This window comes from Saimiri boliviensis, chromosome 2 (assembly GCF_048565385.1).
Source record: "Saimiri boliviensis isolate mSaiBol1 chromosome 2, mSaiBol1.pri, whole genome shotgun sequence".
NCBI lineage: Eukaryota > Metazoa > Chordata > Mammalia > Primates > Cebidae > Saimiri > Saimiri boliviensis.
Window position 1 is genome coordinate 30,014,942 of NC_133450.1, and position 24,171 is coordinate 30,039,112.

General features: G+C 49.9%; 1 protein-coding gene across 3 annotated transcripts in view; it reads left to right on the forward strand.

Moving 5' to 3' along the window:
- The window catches only part of MIDEAS (mitotic deacetylase associated SANT domain protein), a 76,781-nt gene that overhangs the window by 46,758 nt on the left and 5,852 nt on the right, over positions 1-24,171 (forward strand). For all 3 annotated transcript variants that reach the window (XM_010335255.3, XM_039468968.2, XM_074393004.1), the window contains exons 2-11: positions 2,425-4,146; positions 5,994-6,293; positions 13,781-14,126; positions 17,341-17,407; positions 17,891-18,033; positions 18,154-18,257; positions 18,734-18,809; positions 19,499-19,587; positions 22,663-22,812; positions 23,946-24,158. In XM_010335255.3, the coding sequence (XP_010333557.3) occupies positions 2,671-4,146; positions 5,994-6,293; positions 13,781-14,126; positions 17,341-17,407; positions 17,891-18,033; positions 18,154-18,257; positions 18,734-18,809; positions 19,499-19,587; positions 22,663-22,812; positions 23,946-24,158 (2,964 nt within the window). In that variant the 5' untranslated portion in view covers positions 2,425-2,670. The remainder of the gene's footprint in view (positions 1-2,424; positions 4,147-5,993; positions 6,294-13,780; positions 14,127-17,340; positions 17,408-17,890; positions 18,034-18,153; positions 18,258-18,733; positions 18,810-19,498; positions 19,588-22,662; positions 22,813-23,945; positions 24,159-24,171) is intronic.

Below are 24,171 nucleotides of genomic sequence, written 5' to 3' on the forward strand. Positions count from 1 at the left end.
TTCACATTGGCACGTGCATCCAGACCTGCCCGCCACGTGGATCTTCCCTTGCTCCAGGCCTCAAGCCCGTGTTGTGGCTCACAAGGCGACAGGGCTATGACAGAGGGAGGTGTGAGTGTGTGTGCGCGGCCACTGAAGGGGCTCGCAGCCCCCTGGAGGCACGTGGGCCTGCCAGGCTGGCGCACATTCTTCCTTCCTCTGTCTTGCTTCTGCAGACACGCAATTCTAGTTCTGTGGGCTTGATGTTCCCTCGGAGAGGTGGAGCTAGACGGTCCCACCCTGCAGCTTCACGGGGGTGCCCAGGGTGATTTGGGTCCCTGCTCTGAATTAGGTTGGCTGTCAGGGAAAGCGAGTTTAAAAGCAAGAGAAAGGTTATTTTTCTGGCCCCTAGCTCTCCACTTCTTGTCCATATCACCCCACTCGCCCTCTCGCTGGGGGTCAGGGTAACTTGGATGCCCTCCTAGTCTCTGTGCCTCTCCCTCCCTCTGGTTTCATATATGAGAAGACAAAGGCTGCACGTGAGGAGGGTCTTTCTAACTCTCTTCAAGGCCTGGGAGCTAAGGAAGGAAATGGAGGAGGAAGTTACTCCCTTTCTGGGTGCTGGGTGAAAGTGAAAGATAGGGAGGGGGCCTCTGTGAGTCACGCAGGCGGGCAGGAGGCAGGCAGGCTCCAGGAGCACAGGGGCTGGGGAGCTGCGGAAGCCTGCAGTGGAGCGATAGGCTGGGAGGGGCATTCCCGGTGCTGGGGGCAGGCCGCACTGGGTGTAGTCAGGACACTGTTCCCGCCCAGCCCTGCCCTCCGATTCTCCCTGCGGGTTTCCTGGGAGCTGCTGGGGTTGCTAACAATGACCTGGAGCATCTAGGGCCTGAGATTTCCTCTTCTGAGCTGCCCGAGCTGTCTTCCCCTCCTCCCCGGTACCAGAATCTTACTGGGGAAAGAGGTGGGCCATGTAGCTCCCACACCTACCAACTTCCTAGGAAAAAAACAAAACCCAATCAGCACTCTGAGGGAAGAAAAAGTCTTTAAAAATACATGCAAGCAGCTATGTAAGTTGTAAAATACAGGTCTAGATTCTGTTGTATAGCAACCGTTTTTAAAAATCAAGTTACAAGGCCGGGCACGGTGGCTCAAGCCTGTAATCCCAGCACTTTGGGAGGCCGAGGCGGGTGGATCACGAGGTCGAGAGATCGAGACCATCCTGGTCAACCTGGTGAAACCCCGTCTCTACTAAAAATACAAAAAATTAGCTGGGTATGGTGGCGCGTGCCTGTAATCCCAGCTACTACTCAGGAGGCTGAGGCAGGAGAATTGCCTGAACCCAGGAGGCAGAGGTTGCGGTGAGCCGAGATTGCGCCATTGCACTCCAGCCTGGGTAACAAGAGCGAAACTCCGTCTCAAAAAAAAAAAAAATCAAGTTACAAAACTAAAACAGAAAAACTGTGTACTTTAGTCATGACAGTATCATGGAGAAACCTTCTGGAACTGAGTTCTAGCAATCTGCACCCTCTATGATCTGAGTTACACTATTTGCCAGGGGCTCTTCAGCAGTGGAAGGGGCTGGGGTCGGACAAGGGCGGGATCAGCTGCTGACCAGCTCTTGGCCTGGATCCTGCCTCCAGCCTGCCAGGGTTGCAAAACAGGTTCTGTGCAAGTTTGGGGAAGACTCTGGCAGCCAGAGCCCCACCTAGTAGCTCTTCCCAGGGTGGGGCTAGGACTGCACACACCCTCCTGGGGCCTTACCTGCAGGCCTCCGTGTAATGGATGGTGAGTCTGACCCAGGGCCCTGAACTCTTAAAAGGGCCTGGTGGGACTTCCAACCCTGTGGCTGCACAGATGGAGTGTCCGTGTCAGGAATGACCCTGTCCTCTGCACTTCCCGATCCTGAGATGTGCTCGGAGTGTCAGAGGAGGCACTGGCTGGACAAAGATCCTTCTGGGTCTGGTGGGAGGCTCCTGCATAGACAGATGTGTGCCAGGAGGACCAGGTCTGGCCACCCAGGGGGCTGGGTCCTGGGTTAAGAGCAGAGGGGAACCCAGTGTGGCTTTTGCTGCCCCTTTCTCAGCTGGGCTGGAGGGGCTTGGGCTGGATGTCAGCTCCGCTTGTTCCTCAGAATGTGCCTTTATGCAGTGCACAAATAACACAGCCAGATGCAGGCAGTCCTGGAGCCGAACCAGAAGGGTGAGGTGGTGGAACAAGAGAGTCACAGTGCCCTGGGAGGTGCAGCTGATTCTCCTGCCCTCCTGGCAGCTCCCCTGCAGGTTCTGGCTCCTGCCTCACCAATGCTACTCTGTGACTTTGGGCCTGTCCCTGTGATGAGGTGGTGGGACCGAAGGCCCTTGGAGGCCCCTTTTCTTACACTTGTGCTGACATTCGGGACATCTTGGGAGGCTGTGGCTGACAGTATCCCTGCCCTTCCCTCTGCAGGCACCAGGACTCTGTGAGCATCATGAACTGAGAAGAGTGGCTGAGCCCCAGAGCCTCTCTGGAAGAGGAAGGAAGAGCCGGCAGTTCTTTATCCCAGTGCCTGACCACATTGTCCAGCGTCTTCCTCTGCCCCTACTCTGCCCTCCCTGGCCCCTGGACTAGAGCCCAGCTTCCAGCAGGACATTTCATCAGGGAATGGGCAACTGGTGAAGTGGATCTCACTGCCAGGGCTTAGTTGGCCACATCATGAACCTCCAGGCCCAGCCCAAGGCTCAGAACAAGCGGAAGCGTTCCCTCTTCAGCAGCCAGGAACCAGCTCCCAAGGAGCAGCCCCCTCCCCTGCAGCCCCCCCAGCAGTCCATCAGAGTGAAGGAGGAGCAGTACATTGGACATGAGGGCCCTGGAGGGGCAGCCTCCACCTCTCAGCCTGTGGAACTGCCCCCTCCCAGTAGCCTGGCCCTGCTGAACTCTGTGGTGTATGGGCCTGAGCGGACCTCGGCAGCCATGCTGTCCCAGCAGGTGGCTTCAGTAAAATGGCCCAACTCTGTGATGGCTCCAGGGCGGGGCCCAGAGCGTGGAGGAGGTGGGGGTGTCAGTGATGGCAGCTGGCAGCAGCAGCCAGGCCAGCCTCCACCCCATTCAACATGGAACTGCCACAGTCTGTCCCTCTACAGTACACCCAAGGGGAGCCCTCATCCTGGAGTGGGAGTCCCGACTTACTATAACCACCCTGAGGCACTGAAGCGGGAGAAAGCAGGGGGCCCACAGCTGGACCGCTATGGAAATGTGCGGCCAATGATGCCACAGAAGGTGCAGCTGGAGGTAGGGCGGACCCAGGCATCCCTGAATTCTTTCCATGCAACCAAGAAACCCCCAAACCAGTCGCTGCCCCTGCAACCCTTCCAGCTGGCATTTGGCCACCAGGTGAACCGGCAGGTCTTCCGGCAGGGCCCACCGCCCCCAAACCCAGTGGCTGCCTTCCCCCCACAAAAGCAGCAGCAGCAGCAGCAGCAGCAGCAACAGCAGCAGCAGCAGCAGCAGCAACAGCAGCAGCAGCAGGCGGCCCTACCCCAGATGCCACTCTTTGAGAACTTCTACCCCATGCAGCAGCCACCCTCACAGCAACCCCAGGACTTTGGCCTGCAGCCGGCTGGACCACTAGGACAGTCCCACCTGGCTCACCACAGCATGGCACCCTACCCCTTCCCCCCAAACCCTGATATGAACCCAGAACTGCGCAAGGCCCTCCTGCAGGAGTCAGCCCCGCAGCCGGCGCTACCTCAGGTCCAGATCCCCTTCCCTCGCCGCTCCCGCCGCCTCTCTAAGGAGGGTATCCTGCCTCCCACTGCCCTGGATGGGGCTGGCACCCAACCTGGGCAGGAGCCCACTGGCAACCTGTTCCTACATCACTGGCCCCTGCAGCAGCCACCACCTGGCGCCCTGGGGCAGCCCCATCCTGAAGCACTGGGATTCCCACTGGAACTGAGGGAGTCGCAGTTACTGCCTGATGGGGAGAGACTAGCACCCAATGGCCGGGAGCGAGAGGCTCCTGCCATGGGCATCGAGGAGGGCATGAGGGCAGTGAGCACAGGGGACTGTGGACAGGTGCTACGGGGCGGCGTGATCCAGAGCACACGACGGAGGCGCCGGGCATCCCAGGAGGCCAATTTGCTGACCCTGGCCCAGAAGGCGGTGGAGCTGGCCTCGCTGCAGAATGCAAAGGTGAGAGTGGCATGGGGTGGAGCCAGACCTGGCAGAGGACATCAGGGATAGGTGGGAGGCTGCAGGATTTGCTTCTTGCCTAGGGACAGCCAGACTTTGCCCTAGCCAACTGCCTGTGGGGAAATAGTACAAAGACCACCCTTCACCTTGCCACATGGTTCTTGCTTACTTTCTTTCACAGAAATATTTTTTGAATAATTAGATACTATTTCATTTGCCACCCACTGCGCAGGCCAAACAAAACCAATCTGTAAGCCACCTGTGGCAGGAGATGGCCATCTGGGGACCCTTGCTCTAGGCCAGGGTGGAAGGTCCTGGAAGAAGGCAGGTTGTGGAGAGTATGTATGTATGTATGTATTGAAATGGAGTCTCACTCTCACTCAGGCTAGAGTGCTGTGGTGCAGTCTCAGCTCACTGCAGCCTCTGCCTCCCAGGTTCAGGTGATTCTCCCACCTCAGCCTCCCCAGTAGCTGGGATTACAGGTGCTTGCCAGCATGCCTGACCTATTTTTGTATTTTTAGTAGAGACTGGGTTTTGCCATGTTGGCCAGGCTCCTCTCAAACTCCTGATCTCAGATGATCCACCCACCTCAGCCTCCTAAAGTGCTGGGATTATAGGTGTGAGCCACTGCGCCCAGCCTCACACCATTCTCTTCTATAGAAAGTGCTTCTGACCGGGTGTGGTGGCTCACGCCTGTAATCCTAGCACTTTGGAAGGCCAAGGTAGGTGGGCAGATCACCTAAGGGCAGGAGTTCAAGATCAGCTTGGCCAACATGGTGAAACCCTGTCTCTACTAAAAATACAAAAATTAGCTGGGCATGGTGGTGCACACCTGTAATTCTAGCTACTCGGGACGCTGAGTCATGAGAATCACTTGAACTTGAGAGGCGGAGGTTGCAGTAAGCTGAGATCCCGGCATTGCACTCCAGCTTGGGCAGCAGAGCGAGACTTCATCTCAAAAACAGACAAATAAATCAAAGTGCTTCTCACCATAAAACTTCCTCGAAGCCTGCTAGGTCCCAGGTCTTGGTATTGACAGTTGACTTCTTCTTGGCCTAGGGGTACCTATGGGTCTAGTCAAGGATTTGAGAGTATTTAGAAGTGTGGTAGGAAGCTGGGCTCAATGACTCACACCTGTAATCCCAGCACTTTGGGAGGCCAAGGTGATTGGATCACTTGAGATCAGGAGTTCAAGACTAGCCTGGCCAACGTGGCAAAACCCCATCTCTACAAAAAAATACAAAAATTAGCCAGCATACCTGTAAACCCAGCTACTGGGGAGGTTAAGGTGGGAGAATTGTTTGAACCCAGGAGGCAGAGGTTGAAGTGAGCCAAGATCACGTCACTGCACTCCAGCCTGGGTGACAGAGTGAGACCCTGTCGGGAAAAAAAAAAAAATTGTTGGAGCAAAGGTGGTCAGGGAAAAGCCAAGTTGGGAGACCATTGGGAGCCACTAAGTGGGAATGAGCGTCCTAGATCAAAGCAGAATTTATCTTTTATTTGTTTGTTTATATGTTTATTTATTGAGACCGGGTATCACTGTCACACAGGCTGGAGTGCAGTGGTGCAATCTCGGCTCATTGCAGCCTCACCTTCCCAGGCTCAGGCAATCCTCCTACCTCAGCCTCCTGAGTAGCTGGGGCGTTTGCCACCACGCCCAGCTAATTTTGTTTTATTTTCTGTAGAGACGGAGTCTCACTGTGTTGCCTAGCCTGGTCTTGAATTTGTGGCTTTAAGCGATCCTTTTGCCTTGTCCTCCCAAAGTGCAGGTATTATAGGCGTGAGCCACTGCGCCTGGCTGTGTGACTTTATCTTTTAAACTGCACTTCTGTTCCCGTCTTCTCCAGGATGTCAGTGGCTCTGAAGAGAAGCGGAGAAGTGTATTGGCCTCAACTACCAAGTGTGAGGTGGAGTTTTCGGAGCCTGCCTTAGCCACCAAGCGAGCTCGAGAAGACAGCGGGATGGTACCCCTCATCATCCCAGTGTCTGTGCCTGTGCGGACTGTGGACCCAACTGAGGCAGCCCAGGCTGGAAGTATTGATGAGGATGGGCAGGGTCCTGACCAGAACTCCACTGAGCACAAGCCATCGGTCATCGTCACCCGCAGGCGGTCCACCCGAATTCCTGGGACAGATGCTGCAGCTCAGGTATGAGAGGCACCCCTTCTAAACACCTCCAGCACCTGAGTGCTCCTGGGGCCTAGGACCCTATGGGGAAAGAAGAACATGGCAATATAGGAAGGTATCAGGGAGCCTGTGGAGACACTGTTTTTGTTTTCCAAACCAAATTTCTAGATAAATGTCCAGAAGGGACATTTGGGGATGTCCCCCATCCTCATGGGGAATAAGACAGTTTTATACTTGAAATTTAAACTGCCTGGGAAATTCTATGATGTGTACATTTCTTTTTCAGGTCAGCATATTTTGATTGGGCCTGTGCTGGGTGCTGGGAATTAGAGGCGTTTGCTTGTACTGTTACTACTGTGATCTTGACATCTCCTAAGATTGAGACTTTGTCTACTTTTCCTTTAGGTTCTATCATCATTCGTTTTATACATTTTGATGCAATGTTATTAGGCACTCATTTAGAACTGGATTAGATACATTATGAAATTTCTTTTTATCCTAAATAGTCTTTTTGCCTTTTATTCTTATTTTATTTTATTTTTTTGAGAAGGAGTTTTGCTCTTGTCCCCCAGGCTGGAGTGCAATGGTGAGATTTCAGCTTGCTGCAACCTTCCGGGTTCAAGCAGTTCTCCTGCCTCAGCCTCCCGAGTAGCTGGGATTACAGGCGTGTGCCACCATGCCCGTCTAATTTTTGTATTTTTAGTAGAGACAGGGTTTCACCGTGTTGGCCAGGCTGGTCTCGAACTCTTGACCTCAAGTGATCTGCTTGCCTTGGCCTCCCAAAGTGTTAGGATTACAGGCATTGGCCACCGTGCCGGGCCAGTTCTTATTTTACATTAGTAAAGTTATGGGATACAAGTGTGATTTTTGTAACATGCATAGATTGTGTAGTGGTGAAGTCAGGGCTGACAGGGTATCCATATCTGTTCCCCAAATAATGCACATTGTACCCATTAAGTAATTTCTCATCATCCACCCCTTTTGCCTTTTGAAGTCAGCTTTGTCTGATACCTTGCCTTCTTTTGGTTAGAATCTGCAGGGTGCATCTTTTCCCATCCATTTATTGTCATTTTTTCTGTATCATTCTACTTAAGTGTATCTTTCAAGTGGCATACATTGGGATTTGTTATTATCCAATCTTTTAGAGCAGTGATACAGTTTATATCATTCTATCTATTTATTTATTTTAAAATTAACATAAAGTCTGGGCACAATGCCTCATACCTATCATCCCAGCACTTTGGGAAGCCAAGACTGGTGGATCACTTGAGGCCAGGAGTTCAAGACCAGCCTGGCCAACATGGTGAAACCCTGTCTGTACAAAAATAAAATAAAAGTAACATAACAGAATACATGTTTATGGCATACAACGTGATGTTCTGATATAATCAAGCTAATTAACATATGTATTACCTCAAATGCTTATTTCTTTGTGGTGAGAACATTTAAAATCTGCTCTCTTAGCAATTTTGAAGTATGTAATACACTGTTACTAAGGATAGTCATCATGTTATACAATAGATTTCCTGAAATTACTCCTTTTTCCTAACTGAAATTATGTATCCTTTGACCAGTATCTCCCCAAGCCCCCAACCCTCGCCCCATCCCCTAACCCCTGGTAGCCACCATTCTACTTTATGCTTCTTTGAATTCAGTTTTTTAATATTCCACTGATACAGTTTGCATTTAACAGAATTACTTAAATACTTTGGTTAAAAGTTGCCATCTGCTGTAGCTGTTTCCCATCTTGCCTTTCCTGTGTTTGCCTTTGGATTGATTTGCTTTCTTTCCCCATTTTGTTGATTTATTCGTTATATCCTTGCATATTGCTCTTTTAGTGATTACCCCAGCATTCTTCTTACCTGTATTTCTTCAAGAGAACTAAGCCCTACAGAAAGGGATTTGAGCAACTATTTCCACAATCATCTAAAGGATGGGACATAGCTAGTACCATTTTAAAATGCGTAGGAGGCCAGGTGCAGTGGCTGATGCCTGTAATCCCAGCAGTTTGGGAGGCCAAGGCAGGAGGATCACTTGAGCCCAGGAGTTTGAGACCAGCCTGGGTAACACAAGGAGACCCCATCTCTACCAAAAAAAAAAAAAAAGTTAGCTGAGTATGGTGGTACACCCCTGTAGTCCCAGCTTCTCAGGAGGCTGAGGTGGGAGTATCGCTTGAGCCCAAGAGGTCAAGGTGGTAGGGAGCTGTGATTGTGCCATTGCACTTCACCCTAGGTGACAAAGTGAGACCCTTTTTCAAAACAAAACAAAACAAAAAGCCAAAAAAAAAAAATATATATATATATATATATATTAAAAACCCAAACCCTGTTAAAGGCATAGGAGAGAATTTAACATATGTATAGTGAATGCCTTATGACATTAGGACGTTGTTCTTTGGTTGAGAACGGCTGCTAGATGTTAAAACATGCATCCTTGGCTTTTTGAAATCTGTTAGTACTTTTAGCTCTTCCTGGACTACGCAAAGTTCTTGTTTTTTTTTTTTTTGAGACGGAGTTTCGCTCTTGTTACCCAGGCTGGAGTGCAATGGCGCAATCTCGGCTCACTGCAACCTCCGCCTCCTGGGTTCAGGCAATTCTCCTGCCTCAGCCTCCTGAGTAGCTGGGATTACAGGCACGCACCACCATGCCCAGCTAATGTTTTGTATTTTTAGTAGAGACGGGGTTTCACCATGTTGACCAGCATGGTTTCGATCTCTTGACCTCGTGATCCACCCACCTCGGCCTCCCAAAGTGCTGGGATTACAGGCTTGAGCCACCGCGCCCGGCCAGTTCTTGTTTTTTGTTGTTGTTTTTGTCAGGGTGGTTTGACATGAAGTCTCACTCTGTTGCGCAGGCTGGAGTACAGTGGTGTGATTTCAGTTCACTGCAGCCTCCAGCTCCCGGCTTCAAGTGATTCTGTCACCTCAGCCTTGTGAGTAGCTGGGACTACAGGTGCAGGCCACCATGCTCGACTAATTTTTTTGTATTTTTAGTAAAGATAGGGTTTCACCTTGTTGGCCAGGCTGGTCTGGAACTCCTAACCTCAGGTGATCCATCTGCCTTACCCTCCCAAAGTCCTGGGATTACAGGTGTGAGCCACTGCACCTGGCCTGGACAACGCAAAGTTCTTACAACACTTTAATGTCATTTTCCATCAATACCTAACTTTTAGCATTATTGACATGCATTTTCATTCTCTCTTTATTTTAACATCAGCAGGACATTATAACATTGTTTTTTATTCTAGATTTACCCCAATACTTATCCTTTTTGTTGCTTTCATTTCTTCTCATATCTCCAACTGTCATCCCTTAGCATTTCTTTTAGTATATCTGCAGTGAGGAATTTTATTAGTTTCAGATTATCTGAAAATATTTTTTTTTCTTTTTTCTTCTTTTGAGACAGAGTTTCACTTTGTCGCCCACGCTGGAGTACAGTGGCACAATTTTGGCTCACAACAGCCTCGATCTCCCAGATTCAAGCAATTCTCCCACCTCTGCCTCCCAAGTAGCTGGGACTACAGGCATGTGCTGCCATGCCCCACTAATTTTTGTGTTTTTTAGTAGAGATGGGGTTTTACTATGTTGGCCAGGCTGGTCTCAAACTCCTGACCTGAGGTGATCTGCCCGCCTCAGCCTTCCAAAATGCTGGGATTACAGGCATGAGCCATTGCACCTGACCTGAATTACTTTATTTATTTATTTAGAGATAGGATCTCACTCCGAAGTTCAGGCTGCAGTGCAGTGGCACAATATTGTCTCAGTGCAACCTATGTCTCCCAGGTTCAAGCAAGTCTTGTGCCTCAGCCTCCTGAGTAGCTGGAATGACAGGCATCTGCCACCATGCCTAGCAGATTTTTGTATTTTTAGTAGAGATAGGGTTTTGCCATGTTGGCCAGACTGGTCTCCAACTCCTGGCCTCAAGTGATCCACCTGCCTTGGCCTCCCAAAGTGCTGAGATTACAGGTGTGAGCCACCACACCTGGCCCTGAATTACTTTAATCAGAGGTTTAAATGAGATGATTTGAAGCTAGGCTTTATTCCATGTAGGGACTAGTCTATTTCTGATTGACCTTTATTCTGGATGAAAAGTGAATACCAGCCCTTTTTGGAGGCCCAATCCAAAGTCTGGGGTTTACCAAGCTCTCCTTCCTTGGCAAGCCCTAAACTTCAGGATTTTGTTTGTTTGTTTTTTGATTTTTTTTGAGAAGGAGTCTCTCTCTTGTCACCCTGGTTGGAGTACAGTGGAGTGATCTTGACTCGCTGCAACCTCCATCTCCTGGGTTCAAGCGATTCTTCTGCCTCAGCCTCCCAAGCAGCTGGGATTACAGACACCCACTACCACACCCAGCTAATTTTTGTATCTTTAGTAGAGATGGGGTTTTGCCATGTTGGCCAGGCTGGTCTTGAACTCCTGACCTCAGGTAATTCGCCCACCTCGGTCTCCCAAAGTGCTGGGATTACAGGCCACCGTGCCCAGCCAAACTTCATTTTTTATTGTGACAGTTCCTTAAATTTCTTAGAAGGTCTACTCAGTTTCTCAGCCTCTCAGTTGCCTCTTCCAGTAATAGCATTTACCTCTAGGGAAAATGGAGCTTCAAATACTGGGCTGACCTCTTTAGCTTTCTTTTCTTTTCCCTTGGATCTTGGCTTTTTAATTCTTTGCCAACCTGTTTGCCCTCTGATATCTTCAGAAATGTGTTTTGCACATTCAGTCCAGATTTTCTGGTTATTCTCAGCTGGAGAATTGGCCTGCGTGCCTCTGTAATACACAGGGGAGCGCCAAGATGATTGTGAGCACCACGGTCTCTCCTCTCTGGGTTTCTGTTCTCTGGTTGAGGAAAAGTTTCTGGTAGAGGCTGGAGGCCTGGGCAGCTTGTTCTGAGAGTAAGCAGGAAGGAGCCTGAGCAGCTACACAGCTCAATGCCCCTGTTTTATAGATAAGGAACTAGGTCCAGAAAAGACAAGAGGCTGTACCTAAGGTCATGCAGCCGAGTAATGGCAGAGCTAGCGCTAGAATTTGGATCTCCTAAATGCCTACACCAGGCTTTGGGGGGAGGTTTGTGTTTTCTTATTTATTTCATTGATTATTTATTATTCTTTGTACTATAGACACTTTCTTTCATGTATAAAAGTAGAGAGATGGGTATAATGAATGCCAGTGTTTAGCCATCACCCAAATTTCACAGTTATCAAATTATAAACAATCTTGTTTCACCTTTACCTCTACTTCTCCATGCCACCAGGTTATTTTGAAGCACATCCCGAACATTATATCATTCCGTTCATATATACCTTTCAGTTTGTATCTGAAATACATAAGGACTCTTTCTTCTTCAACATAATCTCAATAGTATTACCGTACCTAAAAAATTCACATGACTATTATTGTCAAATATTCAGAATAGTTTAAATTCCTTATTATAAAATTACAAATCATTAGACCTAGCTGATTTTGTTGTTGTTGTATTTCTTTCTTTACTTTTTCTTTTTTATTTTTTGAGATGGAATCTCCCCCTGTTGCTCAGACTGGAGTGCAGTGGTGCAATTTTGGCTCACTGCTACAACCTCCACCTCCCAAGTTCAAGCGATTCCCCTGCCTCAGCCTCCTGAGTAGCTGGGATTACATGTGCCCACCACCACGCCTGGCTAATTTTTTGTATCTTTAGTAGAGGCGCGGTTTCACCATGTTGGCCAGGCTGGTCTTGAGCTCCTGACCTCGTGATCTGCCCACCTTGGCCTTCCAAAGTGCTGGGATGGCATGAGCCACCGTGCCCAGCCTTTTGTTGGATTTCTGTCAAGAAAGTTTGGGGGGCCTTTGGCTCCTGCTTTTTTTTTTTTTTTTTTTTTTACTGTGCAATCATATTGTTTCCCTAAGGGCAGAAGAATGAACAGTTTCATTTCATTCTAATTTGTAGAAGGGAAAAGAGGACACAGATGGGTGAAGGGCATGGCCAGAGCTTCGGAAGGAGTCAGGGCCCTCTGCTGGAAGGTGTTTATGGGAGCCAGAGCCATGCAGGGAAACAGCTCATTATTGTAAGGCCCACTCAGTCAACATGGCCAACCTTACCTGTTATACTGAGTACCCAGAGGGATAACATGGGATTTACTTACCGTGTAGGGCAGGCGTCCCCAGACTACGGCCTGCGGGCCGCATGCGGCCCTCTGAGCCCATTTATCCGGCCCCCCCGCCGCACTTCAGGAAGGGGCACCTCTTTCATTGGTGGTCAGTGAGAGGAGCACAGTATGTGGCGGCCCTCCAGTGGTCTGAGGGACAGTGAACTGGCCCCCTGTGTAAAAAGTTTGGGGACGCCTGCTGTAGGGCTCCATTCTCTGCCTTTGAGATTATAGGGATGGAGCAAGGGAAAGCCTCTGTTCTCTTATCGTCCTCCTTTCTATTCTAGATAGAGGCCCATGAGGCATGCCTAGCAGGGAGAAGTAGGAGGGCTAACCTTTGACAGTATGCATGGGCTAGCCTTTTGCGTAGTATGATTAATACTGTGAGAACAAAAGTTCTGCAAGGAACAGTCCATTCCATCTTTTTTCCTTTCTCCTTTTTGTTTTTTGAGATGGAGTCCAGTTCTGTCACCTAGGCTGGAGTGCAGTGGCACAATCTCAGCTCACTGCAACCTCCACATCCTGGGTTCAAGTGATTCTTGTGCTTCAGCCTCCTGAGTAGCTGAAATTATAGGTGCCCACCACCGTGCCTGGCTAATTTTTGTGTTTTAGTAGAGACAGGATTTTGCCATGTTGGTCAGGCTGGTCTGGAACTCTGACCCCAAGTGATTCCCCTACCTCAGCCTCCCAAAGTGCTGTGATTACAGGCGTGAGCCACTGCACCTGGCCTCGTCCATTCCATTTTGTAGTCCCATGCCCAGCTCATTCTTAGCACGCAGTAGGAGCTTTCATCTAACGCAGAGCCTGGAGTGTAAGTAGTGATAACAGCCAGTATTTACTGAGGTACCAGGTGATGTTCTCAATAATTTCCACGTATTAATTCATGTAGTCCTCATAGTTACCCCATTACGTAGGCACTTATTAAGAATGCATCATGTTAAAAATGAAGATGCTCAGAGAGATTGAGTAATTTTAAGTGGCAGTAAAGGTGGTAGGTCCCAATCCAAGCAGTCCAGCTCCAGAACCTGGGCCCTGAACTACTGCACTCTCCTGCCCTGTCACACTCTACAGCAGAGCTAAGAATAGCATTACAATTTTATACGATTAGTGTTAAAAAGAAAAAGAGAAAAGGAATATGTAACAGAGAACAACATGCGGCCCACAAAGCCTAAAATATTTACTCTCTGGCCTTTTACAGAAAAAGTTTGCTGACCTCTGCCCTAGAGAGGCCAATAAGAAGGCCTTTTGGACCTACTCCCTTTTTCAGGCTTGCCTTGGTGGGGGTGGTGGGCAGACTTAAGTTCCAAAGGTGAGACTGGCAAGCATTGGTCAAGACTTCACTTTTCCTGGGACGTGGGGGACTGAGCCATCTTGGTTTTCTTTCCTTCTCCAGGCAGAGGACATGAATGTCAAGTTGGAGGGGGAGCCTTCCGTGCGAAAACCAAAGCAGCGGCCCAGGCCAGAGCCCCTCATCATCCCCACCAAGGCGGGCACTTTCATCGCCCCTCCCGTCTACTCCAACATCACCCCATACCAGAGCCACCTGCGCTCTCCTGTGCGCCTAGCTGACCATCCCTCTGAGCGGAGCTTTGAGCTGCCCCCCTACACACCACCCCCGATCCTCAGCCCTGTGCGGGAAGGCTCTGGCCTCTACTTCAATGCCATCATATCAACCAGCAGCATCCCAGCCCCTCCTCCCATCACGCCCAAGAGTGCCCATCGCACACTGCTCCGGACTAGTGAGTGACCTCCCTCCTCAGCCATGGCAGGAGTGGGGCTGGGACACTGAGCAGGGAGGCATCTCAGCCTATGGGGCTGCTGGGGATTGGGCTGGAACACTCTAGGAGAAGGAGCTCTGCCCTGTTGAGATTGAGAAGGAAGTTGTCCTGGTTCAACAAGAGGGGGCGGGTCCACCTAGCTTCTTGGATTCAAATCTCAGTTCTACCGTTTACCGTTACATCCACTTTTGCAAGTCACTTCAACTCCCTAGGCCTCAGTTTCTTCAGTATCAAGATGGGGATATTAGTAGTACTTGGTTGATGATGAAATTGCCAATATTCAGCTATTTTTGGATCCACAAATAGCAGTTTCCTTTGGTTCAACCTAATAGCCACCACCTGGGCTCAGGTGCATTAGCACACATAAAGCTGTAGCATCATGCCTGGCCATTCAGCTTTGAGCTTTGAGCTGCCCCTGGGCTCAGCTTAAATTTATCTCTAGGAGAGTTGGAAGCGGGTGTCCAGAAGCTCTTTCCCATCTGTTTGCTCATAGTTCTTTGCAGTAGATCTGGTCTCGGGGGCTTTCGAACAGTCTTTTTGGCCAAAAGTAGACATTTTGGAAATACTGGGCTGGCTTGGGTGATGTACTTACTGCTGAAAAATGTTGCCCACTACACAGAGAGATCAATTTCCTCTGCAAAATGGGATAATCCAATCCCTTAGGGCAGGCGTCCCCAAACTATGGCCCGTGGGCCTCATGCAGTCCCCTGAGGCCATTTATCCAGCACCCCACCCCCACCCCCACCCTTCAGGAAGGGGCACCTCTTTCATTGGTGGTCAGTGAGAGGAGCACAGTATGTGGCGGCCCTCCAACGGTCTGAGGGACAGTGAACTGGCCCCCTGTGTAAAAAGTTTGGGGACGCCTGCCTTAGGGTGCTGAGAGGATTAAGTGGAAGTTACTCATGAATGCCTTTGGCCTGTTAACCACTAACCTCACCCATGGTGTGGCTCTCTGCTGCCCCCTGGTGTCTGTGAGTGCAAAGTGTTTGCCCTAGAATGGCCAGCCTTCTGCCCTGCTTCCTGGGGAGGCTTCTAACTGGCTAGGCTGTGTAGGAAGAAGAAATCATTGTGGAGACCAGACTGGCAGCCAGCAAGAGGTCAGTCTGTCCACGAGTATTACTGAACACTTGGGTGGAAAACCTTGAACTGGGTCCTATGAGGGCTGCAAGAATGTACAGGACGCCATGGTCTGTTCTATAGAGAATGCAGGGTCATTAGAGAGTTAACATGAAAGCCTGGGAGTTGGAAAAACAGAGCTTCCCGGCAGTGTGGGATCTGCAGCCAGTGAGTGAAGCTCCGAGGCCTGCGGAGGCTGTTAGCCTGGGATGGTGAGGATAGCATTGTAGAGGGGTGGGGCCAGAGCTGAGCCTGAGCTTGGAGGAGGGCTGGGGCAGGGAGGACACACCAAGCAGAGGAAATGACTGGTGCAAAGGCCTATAGGTAGGACCGTACAAGGAGAGTGAGGGGCCGAGAGGTAAGCAGATAGGATCCAGGTCCAGGCATGGGGGTGTTAGGAGGTACCAATGGAAATGGAACTGTCTTGAACCCTGAGGGGAGGGTTGCAAGTTTTATCTCATATTGCTGGAGAGAGTCAGTAAAGAGCAAAGATTTTTTTTTTTTTTTTTTTTTTTTTTTTAAGCAAAGGAGTGTTTTGATCATGTGGTGCCTTACGAAAACTAGCTTGGGGCCAGGCATGGTGACTCATGCCTGTAATCCTAGCACTTTGGGAGGCCGAGGTAGGTGGATCATTTGAGGTTAGGAGTTCAACACCAGCCTGGCCAACATGGTGAAATGTAGTTTTTACTGAAAATACCAAAGTTAGCTGGGCATGGTGGTGCACACCTGTAATGCCACTACTTGGGAGGGTGAGGCAGGAGAATCACTTGAATCTGGAGCTTCAAGAGATCCGAGGCCGGGCGCGGTGGCTCAAGCTTGTAATCCCAGCACTTTGGGAGGCCGAGGCGGGTGGATCACAAGGTCGAGAGATCTAGACCATCCTGGTCAACATGGTGAAACCCCGTCTCTACTAAAAATACAAAAAATTAGCTGGGCATGGTGGCGGGTGCCTGTAATCCCAGCTACTCAGGAGGCTGAGGCGGGAGAATTGCCCGAACCCAGGAGGCGGAGGTTGCGGTGAGCCGAGATCGCGCCATTGCACTCCAGCCTGGGTAACAAGAGCGAAACTCCGTCTCAAAAAAAAAAAAAAAAAAAAAAAAAAAAAAAGAGATCCGAGATCTCTTGAACTCATTAAGCTGAGATTGTTCCACTGTGCTCCAGCCTAGGCGGAAACAGAGACAGAGTGAGACTTTGTCTCAAAAAAAAAAAAGGCTAGCTTGGGAGAAACTGAGGCACAAAATCCAAAAAAGAAGTGAGAAGATAATTATAAAACAGTGATCTCCTTTATCACCTCCCTAGTTTCAGTCTCTTTACTAGAAAAACCAGGTTTTTTTGTTTGTTTGTTTTTTGTTTTTTTGAGACGGAGTCTTGCTCTGTTGCCAAGCTGGAGTGCAGTGGTGTGATCTCGGCTCACTGCAACCTCTGCTGCCTGGGTTCAAGAGATTCCCCTGCCTCAGCCTCTCGAGTAGCTGGGACTACAGGCATGAATCACCATGCCTGGCTAATTTGTGTTTTTCTTACTTTTTCCTACATTCCAAAATTTTTTAATATTTTAGTAGAGATAGGGTTTCACCATGTTGGCCAGGATGGTCTTGATCTCCTTACCTCGTGATCCGCCCACCTCAGCTTCCCAAAAGGCTGGGATTATAGGCGTGAACCACCGTACCTGGCCAAAAGCCAGTTTTATGTTGGAGTTGATTCTCTAGTGTTGGGGCTTCTGGAGGCAGGGATATGGCTTTAGTAGTAGAAGCAGTAATAATAATAGCTAATATTTATTGAGTGCCAGGCTCTGTGCATTATTTCATCCAATTCTCAACCCTAGAAGACAGGTAGTGATAACCCCTTTTGGTGAGTGTGAAAACTGAGGCACTCAAATATTTAGGGAAGGGCCTGAGTTTTGTAGGTGGCAGGCTGCAGAGCCAGGACTCAGGTGCCTGTGTTCCCTGCCTGAGCTCTGTGTATCACCACTGTAACTCTTGCACATATAGGGCAGCCACTAGGGTTGGGATGCTTTGCTGAAAGGAGGGTACTATTTATCAACTTTCTCTTTGTCCTATAGACAGTGCTGAAGTCACCCCACCTGTCCTCTCTGTGATGGGGGAGGCCACCCCAGTGAGCATCGAGCCGTAAGTGCAGCCCTGCCCCTGGCCCAGGGTGTGCAGGTGGCCACACTGATGCAGTGTGTGCAGGTGGGCCCTTGGAGTGAGTGACAGGAGGGTTCTGTTGGGCCTGCAGAGGGTTGGGAGGGCCTCCCTGGGCTTTCATATTTGGCCCTGGGATTTGCTATCCCTGCCCTGCCTCTGTGTGGAAGTTACAGGGAAGTACAAAGACCAGCTCAGCTTGAACTTATCTTTAGGAGAGTTGGAAGGGGGGTCCAGAGGCTCTTTCCCATCTGTAAACCTGGAGCTGCTTCTCCCCTCTCCAGTCTCTGGATCTTGCCTTTCTGGTAGTGGCTGTCCTCCCAATCCCCTAGAAGCCCTACCCACTGCACCTAGCTGAGGCCTTGCTCTGCCGGCTCCCCCTCAACATCTTCCCACCCTGAGGGATAATCAAGTCCATTGTCCCCGCAAAGTAAGGCCTCACCTCCTCCTGCCCTTTTTAACCTCTAGACGGATCAATGTGGGCTCCCGGTTCCAGGCGGAAATCCCCTTGATGAGGGACCGTGCCCTGGCAGCTGCAGACCCCCACAAGGCCGACTTGGTGTGGCAGCCATGGGAGGACCTAGAGAGCAGCCGGGAGAAGCAGAGACAAGGTGAGGAGGGGCCTGGAGGCAACAAGTGAGGGCAGGCTGGTCCGCGCTCGGGTGGGCCAGGCCTCGGCCCGCCCCACACTGAAAGTGGTTTCCTCCCCTCCTCACGCTCTACGGATCCAGTTGAAGACCTGCTGACAGCTGCCTGCTCCAGCATTTTCCCTGGTGCTGGCACCAACCAGGAGCTGGCCCTGCACTGTCTGCACGAGTCCAGGGGAGACATCTTGGTGAGAAGGCACCTCAGCAGAGGGAGGGCCCCTCGAGGGGTTGGCCTGGATCCATGTCTGCTGCTCAGAAGCTAGGCCTGCTGGCATGCACATTTGAGGCCAGTAGAGGGTCTGACCAAGCAAGGGGCTGTAGGGGCTTGGCCCAAGGGAGCCCTAGTTTCAGACCCCAAGTTTTGCTTTGCAGTGTCCCCCTGTCCATGCCCATCCCTGATTCTGGGTCACCGGACTCAGACTGGATGGTTGCTGAGGGTCTTCCCTTGGGGTCATGGCTCTCTTAAGAGGCCCTGAGGCCTGGTTTCTGGGCAGCCCCACCCCTATGACCTCACCACCCCACAGGACCCAACCCCTTATCTCTCAGTAGTTAAGGTGGGGCAAGAGTAAGTGCCCACCCTACTCAGGAATTTAACAGAGCCTAGGATGTATCCACCACTGATACCCCTGCCAGGGCCCTGACCCTTCCCTCTCTTTCCCTCCAGGAAACGCTGAATAAGCTGCTACTGAAGAAGCCCCTGCGGCCCCACAACCATCCACTGGCAACTTATCACTACACAGGTGGGCCTGGCAGCGGTGGGCATGGTGCCCAGAACCTCGAGGTCTCCCGCATCATTGGGACCCTGCTCAGTGCTGAGTCATAGCCCTGGGTGGGGGCAGGGAGAAAGAGGGTAGATAAGCCAAGAGTCAGAATGAGAGAACAGCCACCAAAGCTGGGGTAGCTCTCCAGGGGCTTCCTGTACCTGGGGGGGAAGGGAGAAGGGAGTGAGCAGGTGGGAGCCCATCCAGGCAAAAAGGCCCAGGTCACAGGGACAGGAACCCAGGGAGAGCCATCCAAATTGGCATCAGGTACCTGGAACTTAGTCCCGGGAGTGCATGTCCTGTTCTGGGCAATGTACTTTAAGAAGGACATGGACTGAGTCACATAATCCTTGCAGCCGCTGTTCTCGATCCATGTTAGTGCTACATTTCATCTGCACCGGGCAGAGCACCAAGGGTTTCACATGCATTATCTCATTTAGTCCTCACCACAGCTGGTGAACCAGACGATATTAGTTTCCATTTCACAAGCAAGGGAGCGAGGCTCTGAGTGGCATGGCTAGTGTGTGGTGGACGCGGGATGAGGAGCCAGCTCTGATGCCTGCAGAGACCATGGGCAAATGGTCTCACAATTATCTGCTGGTCAGAATTGCCCCGCAGTGACCAAGGCTCTTTCCAACTCATTCCCTGGCTGCCTCTTTGCCCCACAGGCTCCGACCAGTGGAAGATGGCCGAGAGGAAGCTGTTCAACAAAGGCATTGCCATCTACAAGAAGGATTTCTTCCTGGTGCAGAAGCTGGTGAGCTGGGCTCTGTTTCAGGGACAAATGAGGGCCCAGAGCTGCCTGTGTGACTTCGGGGCTCTCTCTGCCTGTGACCAGGCCCTCTTAAAAAGCAGTCAGGTCTGCAACTTCATCAGAGAACATAAACCAGAAGGAGAAAAAAAAAGAAGAAAGCAGTCAGGTCAATGCTACTGCATAGCCTCAGAGAGAATTTTCTGGACAATACAAGAAAGAGAAAGATTAGGCCTCTTTTCCCTATTGGTTCTAAGCACCCTTTCCCCACTTCAGACTCTGGGGTCTCAATCCAGAAAGAGGCCTAAGGGCATCAGACTTAAAATAAGCAGGAGGAAGACGGGGAGAAGGGTGGCAAGTAGAGGTGAGCCATTCCCCAGGGGAAGGTGGGAGGGGAGGGCTCCCTGGGGTGAGGGGAACTGAGAGCCATCAAGTAACCTGCGTAGCTGATCTGGGGGACCTTTACCTGCTTCCTTTGACCCAGAGTTGCCTTCCAGTAACTCAGCTGTTCAAGCCACCTTCCCTAGATTTATCTTGTCTTCTCTCCATATTCTTCCAGAAGACTAGTTGCTTTGCTAATCCAAGCAATTACATCTTTCCAGCCCTGTCTCACAAAATCTGGGCTGTAGGGAGAGAGTTGTATAGAGCACTAAGGGAAAAGAGCTTTTTTTTTTTTTTTTTTTTTCCCCCCCCAGACAGAGTCTCTGTCAACCAAGTTGGAGTGCATTGACGTGACAGCTTACTGCAACCTCCGCCTCCCGGGTTCAAGCAATTCTCCTGCCTTAGCCTCCTGAGTAGCTGGGATTACAGGCGCTTGTCACCACGCCCAGCTAATTTTTGTTTTTTTTTTTTTTTTTTTTTTTTTTTTGAGACGGAGTTTCGCTCTTGTTACCCAGGCTGGAGTGCAATGGCGCGATCTCGGCTCACCACAACCTCCGCCTCCTGGGTTCAGGCAATTCTCCTGCCTCAGCCTCCTGAGTAGCTGGGATTACAGGCACGCGCCACCATGCCCAGCTGATTTTTTTGTATTTTTAGTAGAGACGGGGTTTCACCATGTCGACCAGGATGGTCTCGAACTCTCGACCTCGTGATCCACCCGCCTCGGCCTCCCAAAGTGCTGGGATTACAGGCTTGAGCCACCGCGCCCGGCTCAATTTTTGTATTTTTATTAGAGACAGTGTTTCATCATGTTGGCCAGGCTGGTCTTGAACTCCTGACCTCAGGTGATTCACCTGCTTCAGCCTCCCAAAGTGCTGGGATTACAGGCGTGAGCCACCACACCTGGGAAAAGAGCTTCTAAGAGCATGCCTTTTCCTCCTGGGATTGTAGATTGTGTTGGGAACAGCCCTGGGGACTGGACAAAAGTGCTGCTGATGAATTTGCCTATGAGGGCCCTGTTGTGAGAAGTCCTTTGCTATGTTTTGGTAACACTCTATTACCTGATTGGGCAATACTGATGGGAAGTACATGCCTAAGGACATGCCCGTGAACTTCACAGAGGCCCCTAATATGCCTAATGAAAAGAGCAGACCTTTAGTCAAACAAAGGGTCAGAGAGAATTGACAGTAAATGTGTAAACAGTCTAATTAATACTTGTGACTTGGCCATTCCAGTGAGATGAAACACAAAGGGCCTGTGCTGACCTCTGGCCTCTCTGGACAGGAACTCCCAGCCCAGTGGTGGCTGAGCAATGTGGGAGCTTCTGGGATGATAGGGAAAACAGCCTCTGCGTGTGGGAAAGTAGCCCAAAAACTAAACCCAGTGACCAAATAGATTTATGCAGTGGAACAGCTAGAATTTCAGAGCTTGAGAGGCCCCTGGAGATCATCTAGTCTTACTTACCCCATTTGCTATTTACACAGGAAACAACTGAAATTAGCAAAGTGAATGGCTTGCCTAAACTCAAGTACTCATGTGGTGGCAGAGTCAGGAGTAAGACTTAGGCCTTTGGCTTCCTCCTCAGGTTTTCCAGGGCTTTCTTGTGAGTTTCCCTTGAATTCCTCCCCTGACAGGCGGGGACACTGTGACATTTCTGTATGCTCACTTGTCAGACACTGCTCCCTGGAGAGAAATGAAATTGTTTGCCTCAATTAATGAAAGGCGTTCTGTGTGGCCAGGTCAGGGCTGGCTTTGAATGTAGATGGTGCCCAGACTTTTTCCCTGAACTTTTCAGTTTGAAAAATTTCAAACTTAGAGGAAAATGGAAAGAACAGTAGAGTGAACACCCATCTACCCCTCACTTAGATTTAGCAATCGTTAACATTTGCTACATTTGCTTTCTTGTTCCCTATATCTAAACATAGGCACACACATATACAGCACTTTTGTTCTCTGAGTCAGCTCATTGAAAGTAAGTTATAGTCATCCTGTCATGTGACTAAAAGATTTCAGCATGTATCTCCTAAAAACCAAGATACTCTACAAAACCACAGTACCATTAGCACACCCAAGAAATTTAACCTGATAAAATAATTCAGGCCACGTGAGATGGCTCATGCCTGTAATCCCAGCATTATGGGAGGCAGAGGCAGGCAGATCATGAGACCAGGAGTTTAAGACCAGGCTGGCCAACATGGCAAAACCTGTGTCTACTAAAAAAAAAAAAAAAAAAACTAGCCAGTTGTGATGGCACATACCTATAATCCCAGCTACTCAGGAAGCTGAGGCATGAGAATCATTTGAACCTGGGAGGCGGAGGTTGCAGTGAGCTAAGATCTCGTCACTGCACTCCAGCCTGAGTGACAGAGTGAGACTCTGTCTCAAAAACAAAAACAAAAAGTACAGTGATGCCCTCTGATACGCAATCCATAGTGCCGTCTCCCGGGTGGGTCCAGTGTTGTCCTTTATAGCTTTGTTTTGTTTATTAACTTATTTTAAATAGTGCTGAAGCATTGATTAATTGAATTGATCAGTGGTTTGTTGCATAGCAGGCATTGGAAAAATGCTTGTATTTCCAGGGTTGGCTGGGTTTCATTTTGGCTTGAGGTTAAGCAAAAGATGCAGGGACAAGAAAGCCTGGATTCTCCCCAGGCAGATGAGCCAAACCAGGGGTTTCTGACCTCAGTTTTGACATCAAACCAGATCCAGACCAAGACCGTGGCCCAGTGCGTGGAGTTCTACTACACCTACAAGAAGCAGGTGAAAATCGGCCGCAACGGGACTCTAACCTTTGGGGATGTAGATACGAGTGATGAGAAGTTGGCACAGGAAGAGGTTGAAGTGGATATTAAGGTAACTCCTTTTCCAGCCTTGGCTGCATAGTGCCTGGACTGGGTCTGGGGCCCAAGCTCTCCAGGAGCCTGCAGAGGGCATGCTGAGGACAATGTCCCTCACAGCCCCAAGGAGCCCCAGACTGCAGCTGGGTTCCCCTCTCTGTACTGCTGGTATCAGAGTAATGATACATTGTGTTGATACACAGAGTAATTTTCCCACAGGATTCGTACTATCATCAACGTCCTGTCTCCACATAGCAGACCTCTAACACTGTTTCTCAAACCTCAGTCATTCTTGTATCCCCTTTTTGATTTCTGCTATATCTGCATCCTACTATGTGTCGCCATTACAATTTTTGTCATATTCACATACTACTTGTGCCATTACTTAATATTTTCCTTTAAATCAACTCATTTTTTACTCAAAATGGAAGCTTTATATCATAATCATAAATAGAAAGCCAGAATTGTTTGCTATAAATAGAAGGTATTGGTAAAAATTAATATATATAAAAACCAGTGTTATTAAATTTGAGCTAGATGCTGCGTTACCTGCCAAGGCTGAGACTGAGCCCTGACCTCACTTTGTTAAAGAAATTATCAAGTCTAGAGATGTGTAAAAGACACATTAGCACCAACCAGAGACTGTGTCCTTGGCATTCTCAGGATTGAAAGAGAATGTTACTGAATTCTGTGTCCATGTGTCCACCCAGCATCATTTTGGGATTGTAGGTCCATGCTTGGTGACATGCTACTGTAAGACAGGGAGTGGTTTGGTGCCCATTTTGCAGGTATGAAGGTAGTAGAGCTACAGAAAGTGTTTCAAAGATAGTTGGAATTGGAACTCAAGGCTCCTGCCTGACTCACTTGACCATTACAGAGTATGTCTCCTGGTCATCTGCCTAGGAGAACGGGTGGCAGGCAGTAGGGAGCGACTGGTACGCACCCTCCATGCCCCTCGCCCTTTCTCAAGTGCTCCCAGGGCTTGAGACTCTCTCATCCTACTATGCCATGAGAACAGAATCCAGAGTCCAATACAGAAGAAGGTGCTGAGCCAGCCAGGCAAGCAGGACTAGGAGGGGCTGGTGAACCCCGCTCTGCAGCAGCGAGATGGAGCTCTAGGTTCACTGTTCTTGTTCTTGTTCCCCATAGACTTCCCAAAAGTTCCCAAGGGTGCCTCTTCCCAGAAGAGAGTCCCCAAGTGAAGAGAGGCTGGAGCCCAAAAGGGAGGTGAAGGAGCCAAGGAAGGAAGGGGAGGAGGAGGTGCCAGAGATCCAGGAGAAGGAGGAACAGGAAGAGGGGCGAGAGCGCAGCAGGCGGGCAGCGGCAGTCAAAGCCACGCAGACACTACAGGCCAATGAGTCGGTGAGTGTGAATG